The sequence below is a fragment of the Chelonoidis abingdonii genome, chromosome 1, assembly GCF_003597395.2.
Source record: "Chelonoidis abingdonii isolate Lonesome George chromosome 1, CheloAbing_2.0, whole genome shotgun sequence".
NCBI lineage: Eukaryota > Metazoa > Chordata > Testudines > Testudinidae > Chelonoidis > Chelonoidis abingdonii.
Genome location: NC_133769.1, coordinates 131,246,431 through 131,256,104, shown reverse-complemented (window position 1 = coordinate 131,256,104; position 9,674 = coordinate 131,246,431). Strand labels below are relative to the sequence as shown.

The following is a 9,674-nucleotide window of genomic DNA, read 5'->3' as shown; positions in this document are numbered from 1 at the left end:
CTCCAGCGGCCTCTGCCATCTTGCCCTGATGGAAATTCTCTTCCCGACCCCAAAATATGGTATCGCATAAACCACTTAGCATTGTGAGCAAAACTCACCATGCAGCACTCAAGAAAGAATTCTCTGCAGCTTAACTCAGATCCCATCCCACCAATTTCATCCAAAGACCCATTGGGCAGACTTAATCCTGCTATCATCAAGATCAATTGCCAAATTAAACTATTCCATCATACCATCCCCTCCATACAACTTCATATCTTAGTCTTAAAAGCCAGTATATTCTTTACCCCCATACTCCCCTTGAAAGGCTGTTTTCCAGATACTTCACTCCTCTAGATGTAGGAAAACTTTGGTCTAATTTCAAGTCTCTAAACTTCCTAGGTGTCCACTGGTACATCCTCCTTTATTTTTCGCCTTCCTCTGCAGTGTGGGGCATGGGTCACTTGCTGGTGGATTCTCTGCAGCTTGAGGTCTTCAAACCACAATTTGAAGACTTCAGTAACTCGGACATAGGTTAGGGGTTTGTTATAGAAGTGAATGGGTAGGGTTCTGTGGCCTGTTTTGTGCAGGAGGTCAGACTAGATGATCATATTGGTCCCTTCTGACCTATGAGTCTATGAGTCTGTCAGTGACCAATTGTGCTAGTTCAGCTATTGGTTCTCAGCACTCTGTCACAGAGAAGATGTGTGGAGGAGAAACTGCAGTAAAGTGTAAATAATATAAAGGGCCATATTCTGCCATTGAAGGGAACTGAAATATCGTGTGCAAATTGATGGCAGAACTTGCCTCAAAAGTACAGAAAAATGTAAATGCACAACTAACTTCAATCTTTAGACTAGGGTGCTCAGCTCTTGTTGTCTTCAAAGGAAGTATTATATTTGTATCAATGGCTGAATTTGGCCCTATAAATGCAGGAGAAATATCAGGCCAAATCCTGTGGTCCTTATTCAGTTCTTACTCAGTCAAAGCTCTAACTGAAGTCAAGGGGAATTTGCTTGAGTAGGGATTACACTATTTGTCACTATGCTGTCCAGTTCTCCAGCCCACCTTTCCCATGGGTGTTTTTACAGCAAGCTGGCTGTTGTGTGTTAAAATGCTTATCTGCAAAGGAGTCAGCACACAGACGATTGGTGCTGACACATCATTGGCAGATGACTTCACTAAGGAGTTTAATAACTGAATAAAGCATCTAAATGATACAAAGCAAAGACATTCAGGGTCTTTTTATCCCTGCTGAAGTCTGAAGGTAGAGTGCTAGTGGGGATGGGATGGACAAATATATTGTGAGTTACGTTACATATGTTTTACTTTGTAATTTTAACTGCTCTTTTACAGTATCTTCCAGGTTAACCAGTGTCTTGGTTATAATGTTATAAATAAAGCGTTGGGAATTTTTTAAATAATACTTAGCACTTTTATATTGCTTTTGATCTTCAAAGTGCCACACAAATGTTAATTAATTTACAGTGATATCTCTGAGGATGGATTGATTTATGTTGAATTCTCAGCAAAAAAACCCACATTTGATTTTGCCAGGTTTAAGAGTTTAATAACTATCTGATATGTTTTACAGCTACATCGGTGCGGTCTGTCCCAGATCCCACACTGTCCGCCTCAGAAATTGAGCAGATTTTACTTAAAAAGACAGCTGAAGAAGAAGATGAACTTAAAAAAGCATTTCAGACAATCGACATTGATCACACCCTAACAGTCACAAAAGGTGAATTCAGGAGAGTGATTGAAACCTTTCTTTTTCCTCTGACACAAGCACAGTTTGATTCTGTGCTGGCACAGGTACGCTATGTTATATATGTGTATAATCATTTGGGGGCTGTTCTTATCCACATCAATGGCAGAATTTCCTCTCCATTTCAGTGGGAGCAGGAGCAGGTCTGGTTTTATCAAAATGATGATAGATGGGGCCAAATCCTTCTTGCCTTACGTGGGTAGTTCTAGTGAGGACAATAGGATACTTATGTGAGTAAAATGAACTAGATTTGGCCTTTTGTATTTCTTTTAAAGGATTTCGTCTGCATTATTTCTCCCACTGTCTGAAGAAGTTACAATTCATTGGTAGCTTTTGTGATAATTAATCAAATTATGCAGTCTTATTCCTGGAGAAAGATGAGATTGAAAACCCTTTGAGTCATGGTAGAACATGTTCTTATTTATATTGTAAGGAGCTTAGCACACTTTTTGAGCACTGTAAAATAATGAATAATTGGGAGGAAGGATAGTTGTCTGTTCGCCACCTTTAAGCCCATAGCTATGGTGGAATATATTCTTTAAAGACCATTAGTTGTATACACTGGTTGAGATTTTCAAAACCCAGCAGGGGATAGCTATACAACGCCCATTAACTTCAAGTGGAATTGTGTGGCTAACTCCTCTAGGCGACTTTGAAAATCTTTGTCCAGGGGGTCTGCTTTCTGGTATTAGCTCTGTAAAGTTCTCATTTTTTCAGTTTAGTAATTTAATTGTGGTACAACAACATTTAGAACCATACAGTGAACTGCAAAGAGTAATACCACGCACCTCCAAACCATTGTTTCTAGTTGCTTTCAACATACTTACCCTTCTCCCCAATGGTTTATAATGCTAATAAGTAATAGAAGATGGATTTTTGGCCCTTTGGAGTTCCAGTCCTGACCCCTGTGGCCAAGACTTCCTGTGCTAAGGTTTCACAGATTTTAGGTTTTATATCCTTTCCAACATGCTTGTTGTTTGATTTTTTTTACTTACATTGAGCTATTACAAGGTATCTTCACATTTTAAAAATATTGGTCTCTGAAAATTCAGCACTGATTTCAGTTAAAATGTAAGTAATTAGGGTCCTTGATTATACCAAATAAGCATTATGTGGATCCACAAGCAATATGTGGATCAATATGTGGAAATACCTTATATATGCATGTGGTAGCAGGGAAAGATTGTCTCACCGGTTGGATTAGATGGGATATAGTTTCACACATAGACAAAGAAGATCATAGAGTTAGTGTGAGGAAAAGACCTACATGAGCCTCAAGTCCTTGTCCCTTGTAAGTGTAGGAGATAGCTTCTTGCTGGAGGATTTATCAGATATATATTGATACTATACTTGAGCCTAGACAAAAGGTGAGAAGAAATGACATGCAGTACATGCAACAAAAGAGAGGCTATCAGAGGAGATTATTTTTGCATTTTAATAAAGTAGTTAACTAATAATGGAAATGAATGATTTTGTTTTTTTAGTCCCATGAGATTTCGTTACAGGATTTATCTAGAAATCCATTTATTTAACAATCTTTTTATTGAAATGTAGATTCCGATGACTAGCAAAGTTACTGTACCATATCTTGACTTCCTGGCAAAGTTCACTAGGGTTGCCAAAAGTGCCAACATGCAAAGAAGGTAAGAGCTTCTTATTATGTAATCCTATTGTTCCCAAACTGTGATCTTGGATCACTTTTTAGCGGTCTGCAGAGAGCAGGCTGGTTAAATGGTTCTAGCTCTCTTTGTTTCCAGCTGTTACATCATGTTACAAACAGCTCCTGGAACATTAAGTACTTTTTCAATATTGCTTTTCCATATAAACAATTGGTATATTTGCCATAGGGATCTTATATGATCATTGAAGGGAGGGGAGGTAGTCTGTCAGGCCATTGATCTTGTAATGTAAACATATAGAGCTTCAATCCTAATTGGTATATTCTGTTAACTAGCGGTAAGTGTAACTGAGTATATGAGAAGTTAGATGTGAGCTGAGGTTAACATTTTTTAGGGATACTCAAAACATATAACTCAACTTGCAGGATGCAGTGCGTGACAAAGACACAATCTGAGGGACTCACAGACATTGTTCTGGCAGGAAAGTTAAAATGCTGTGGGATTCATTCCTTCAATGTAAATAACATTCTTCTTTGAGAGATGTCCCTGTGGGTACTCCACTCCAGGTGAAGGTGCATCCCTGCGCCTTTGTCCGGAGAGGTGTGCAGCAGTGCCCGTACAGGTTGCGCATGCGCGATGCCTGCCTCATGTGCCTTTGGCACCTTAATAGCCCATGCATGACCCAGACTCCTCAGTTCCTTCTCTACTGTCCCCGGCCTGAGATGTAGCTCAGCAGTCCCATTGAAAACCTTCGTTTTTCAATTGGACAGATTATATAAATTAGTAAATTAGGTTTTAGTTTTAGGTTAGTTTAGTCAGATAACTTTCAGTTGTTTGACTTACAGCCGCTGTAAAAAAGAAATTATTTTACATCCCATAATGCAGTTAGAAAATGCCTGGTTCACTGGGTTTTAAAAGATGCACAGCATGCAGAGAGGCAATGCCTATCTCAGATGGACACTCTCAATGTGTCCATTGCCTGGGGGAATCCCACATTCCCCAGAAATGTGCCCATTGTAATAAACTGAAGGCTAGGGCACTAAAAGACAGGAAACCTGAGGCTTAAACTCCTCCTCATGGAAAAGTCCCTCAAACCAGCCACCAACCCTGGGCAGGAACCCTCTTCTCGGCAGAGGTCACCGGTCTTCTCAACACCAAGATTCTCTAGGGACAAAAAACTGGCAAAAAAGCAACCAGCTTCCTCACCTCATAGAGAGCACATCACCTCAAAATCGTCACCAACCTAATCAGCTCCGCAGCTCAGCACCTATAATGCTCCAGGCACCTCCGGCGCTGTCCTTGCAGTGGCCGCCGCCAGTACCCACCGCTCCGGTGCTGAGGCTAATGGCTTTAAGCTGCCTGTCTCCACCATGGCACTGTCAATAGCCCCAAAGGAGATGGTACTGACAACTGCTCCTATTCCTGTGCCGCAGATGAATGTGCCTAGCGTGACAGTGCTGACACAAGTTACTTGGGCACCGACTCAGCTCACTATGCCGCTGGTGCAATCGGCACCCTGCCCCCTCAGCACCGATGCTCTCGGCACAATGCCTTTTCATGCATCAGAAAGATTTGTTTGTCTCCTCAACTCCAGAATCTCCTTTATTGGGCACTGATGTCTCACCGGTGGTGTCAGTACTGCATTGTCAGCTGTCTCCGATACCATCACAGTTTTCCAGTGATGAAGATGATGAGATTGAAGGGGTATTCTCCCCACACCATTCTTCCCTGATTAAGATACTTATTGCTGCCGGACCACTAAGATCACGGTCCTCATATTCTTACAATATACCACCTTAGTATGGCCACCCATGGATGGGACCACCATGCCCTTCCCAGGTCATTAGCCCTACTGGATTCCCTGGAAGTCTTATAGAAGACACCATAGCAGCCACCCCAGTCCATGTATGGGTGACACCAGATCTCCACCTCCAACTTCACAGTCTGTAGCGTTGGAAACACAAGAGGAGCCCATGATGCAATAGGTAGAGGGCACTGCTCCTGACACCTCGCCAAGCAATAACTCATCTTCCTCACCAGACGAGGCTATTTGCCTCCACTACCAACCACAGCAGATGATTTTACCCACTTTCAGGACTTATTCAAAAGAATGGCTAACGAGCTTAAGATTGCTGTGGAGAAAGTGCCAGAAACTCAGCATGAGTTAACTGACATCTTATAGACATCAGCCTCCTCCAAGATAGCATTACCAATCAACGGGGCTATCATGGAGCCTTTCAAGATGGTGTGGTAAATTCCAGCCACAATACCTCAACCTGCAAGAGGGCAGACTGAAAATATTATGCTCTCTCGAAGGGATCCGAATTTCTTTTCACACATACAGCACCCAATTCACTGGTTGTGGAAGCGGCCAACCAAAGGAGTAAACAACAACATTTTTGGTGGAGAGTAAGAGACTGGACCTATTTGGCCGCAAAGTATACTTTTCATCTATGCTACAATTCAGAGTAGCAAATTATGCGGCATTACTTGCCAGATAGGACCACAGGAATTATGGTAAGTTTATGGAATTTATTAATTAAATTCATGAGGAAAAGAGATAATAATTCAAAGCTCTGGTTTCTGACGGGCAAATGATCTCATGCTCGGCTCTACAGTCCTCACTGGATGCTGCTGACATGGGTGCCAGGTCTACCGCTGTGGCTGCAGTCATGCACTGAGCCTCCTGGTTCAATTCTTTGTCATTACCACGGAAGATACAAAATACTGTTGAAGATCTCCCTTTTGATGGAGAAAAACTGTTTGCAGCCAAAACCAATGAAGTGCTGCACACCATGAAGGATTCATCGGCCACCCTTCGGTCCCTTGGCATCCATACCCCTAACACAAGAAGGAGACAATACACGTATCAACCATATGAGTGCCTTAGAAACCCAGAATACACACAGCAACATGAAAGGCCATACAAAGAACAGCAGCAGCAATGACAGAGACAGAGACCACAATGACGATGCCTTCCACCACTAGCAGTGTCCCAACCGCCTTCCTCAGATAAGCAAATTTGAAGTCTTGCATTCACTACATACCGAGGCTATGAGACACTGGAATTGGTGCATCCAGCACAATATCCATATCTCAGCCTCCCACCTACCCAGATGCCAGAACACCACGGCAGATGAGCTCAGCAGATGTTTTCTCCTCAGTCGTGAATGGAAGTTAAACAATGCCATCCTGGAAGACATATTCCAAACTTGGGGTTACCCACAAATGGACTGTTACGTGCCTGAGTGCTCTACAGGGATGAGACACACACGGTGAGTGATATGGCTTTTAATGAAGGTAAAGAAAACACACCCGCAACGGGGACTCTGCACGTTGCTAGCTCAAAGCGGGGAGCGAGTCCAAAGCAGCAAAACAATTTCTAGTAAATATAACTTTATGCTAATGGCATGTAAAGCAGCTCATACATAGGCAAGTGGGAGCTTTCCCACGGCTGGGGCTATCTCTGGTGGCAAAAGGCCAAAGGCTAGCAACACTTTCCCAAACACACAGAAGCTCCCAGGCAAAGCAATTCTGACCACTCACATACAGCATGCACTAGTACACAGCAACCTTTAATAACCTGTCCTTGAGAAGGCGAACAGCCCTAGCTAAACCGTAACAAAATATTCCGCAGTCCCTTACACGGACCTATTCATGACAGCATACAACACAAAATGCCCCAAATTCTGCTTCAGGTTCAGTCTGGGGAATCGATGGGGGATGTGTTCATGATCGCTTGGAACTCAGACTTTCTATACGCATTCTCACTGATACCATTACTATCGAGAATGGTACTGAAGATAAGGACCAAGAGGGCTACAATAATCTTAATAGCCTCCACACGACCGAGACAAGCATGATATCCGTACGTAACATGGATATCCGCACATACCCCAATCACACTCCCTCTACAGACAGACCTATTAACCCAACGGGAGGGCCAGCTACAACACTCCAACATAAAGATGCTACATCTCAAGGCATGGCTCCTCCATGGTTCTCTAATGATGAGCTAAATTGCTCTGAGTAGGTCCAGAGAGTGCTGCTACACAGTAGATAACGTACAGCACCTATCTCCACAAATGGAGGAGATTTTAATATATGGAAATATACCTATTTCATAGAACTGGAAGGGACCCTGAAAAGTCATTGAGTCCAGCCCCCTGTCTTCACTAGCAGGACCAAGTACTGATTTTGCCCCAGATCCCTAAGTGGCCCCCTCAAGGTTTGAACTCACAACCCTGGGTTTAGCAGGCCAGTACTCAAACCACTGAGCTATCCCTCCCACCAGGCAAACTATTGCAGCATTTACACCTCTTCCAATTATATTGGACTATCTCCCGGAACTGAAACAATCTGGTTTTTCTCTCAGCTCAATAAAGTGATACTAGTATCAAAATTGGTGACACTACAATCTTTGCTCACCCTTTCACAAAGCGATTCCTTAAGAGTATCCAAACTTTCTGTCTGGACATGAGACCACCCATACAACCATGGGACTTAAACTTGGTCCTAACAGCCTTGAGGCATAAACTGTTCAGACCTTTAGCAAGCTGCTCCCTACTACACCTGTCCATGAAAGTGGCGTTTCTAATAGCAATCACATAATCTAGACATGTGGGAGAAATCAGGGTGCTCCTGGCAGACCCACCATATACTATTTTTTTTAAAGACAGAGTCACTTTGCCAAGCTATCCCAAATCCTTCCCAAAGTATATTCGTCCTTCACATCAATCAACCAATACAACTACCTACTTTCTTGCCTAAACCACACACCAACACTTTTGAAGCCACAATGCACACCCTTGATGTTAGGAGAGCATTATCTTTTTACCTCGACAGGACCAAGCCATTTAGAGTCTCACTGAAACTTTTTATCTCTATCACAGCATGCTCTAAGAGTAACTCCATATCCATTGAAAGAATATCTAAATGGATATCCTGATGCATTCACCTATGCTATCAATTAAGAGGCATACAACCTCCAGCGGGAATCAAGATGCACTTTACTAGATCAATATTGACGGCAGTGGCATTTCTAAACAACGTTCCCCTTATAGACATTTGCAAAGCTGCTCCCTGAGCCTCTGAACACACCTTTGCTAAACATTATGCTGTTATGCAAGGTCCTCAGGTGGATACTTGACTTGGTCAAGTTGTACTATCAATGGCTATTTTATCAACTCCGAAGCCCCTACTGTCTGAGGTCGGCACTGCTCTTCAGTCATCTGGAGTGGAGGACCCACAGGGACATCTCTCTCTTGAAGAGAAGGTTACTCACCTGGTGCAGTAACTGGTTCTTCAAGATGAGTGTCCCTCTGGGTGCTCCAGTACTCACTCTCCTCCTCTCTACTTCAGAGTTTGGAGCAGGCTCTGGGCAGGGCCGGCTCTAGGGGTTTTGCCGCTCCAAGCAGCCAAAAAAAAAAAAAAAAAGCTGCGATCGCGATCTGCGGCAATTCAGCGGGAGGTCCTTTGCTCCGAGCGGGAGTGAGGGACCCTCCGCCAAATTGCCGCTGAATACCTGGAAGTGCCACCCTGCTTCAGAGTGGCCACCCCAAGCACCTGCTTGATAAGCTGGTGCCTGGATCCGGCCCTGGCTCCAGGGTAGAGAAGGAACTGAGGAGTCCAGGTTGCGCGCGCTACTGAGGCACCAGCATGTGAGGTAGGCACTGCATGCACGTGACCCATACAGACACGGCTGCAAAATTCTCCAGACAAAGGGGCAGGGACATACCTTCACCTGGAGTGGAGCACCCACAAGGACATCTCTTGAAGAACCTGTTATTACACAAGGTGAGTAACTTTCTCCTCTCTGGAGCTTCACTTTTAAATCTTTCTTTACTTCTGATGGAAATCACTTTCAGCAATAAAAGTGTGGAGGTACCAATTTTGTGTGGTAAGTAGGTAACTTTGGGATTAAAATGAATGCCTTCCCTTCACATGAGGGACATCTGAGAGGTATAATGCAAAGCATTCTCTGAGTGCTATACTGTATATTATACTGTAAAACTAATCCTACATTTACCTAGTAGCTTTGCTCCAAAAGCACTATATAATTTAACCTCCCTCCCCTTCCTTCCCCTTTCCTCCCCCTTCTGGGATGACCGGGTAGGGACTTTGCAATGGAATCCTCATGGAGATTTAGGCCAGGTCTACACTGCGACTTTAAATCGGTTTAATGGCCGATATACCGATTTAACGCTGTATCCGTTCACATGACGTCGTCATTAATATCGATTTTACCGCCTCCTTAAATCGATTTCGGAACTCCTCCCAAATGAGAGGAGTAGCGCTAAAATCGATAG

General features: G+C 43.4%; 1 protein-coding gene across 1 annotated transcript in view; it reads left to right on the top strand.

Moving 5' to 3' along the window:
- The window catches only part of EFCAB6 (EF-hand calcium binding domain 6), a 173,909-nt gene that overhangs the window by 32,469 nt on the left and 131,766 nt on the right, over window positions 1-9,674 (top strand). The window contains exons 4-5 of the mRNA XM_075070341.1: window positions 1,574-1,794; window positions 3,302-3,390. Coding sequence (XP_074926442.1) covers window positions 1,574-1,794; window positions 3,302-3,390 — 310 coding nt within the window. The remainder of the gene's footprint in view (window positions 1-1,573; window positions 1,795-3,301; window positions 3,391-9,674) is intronic.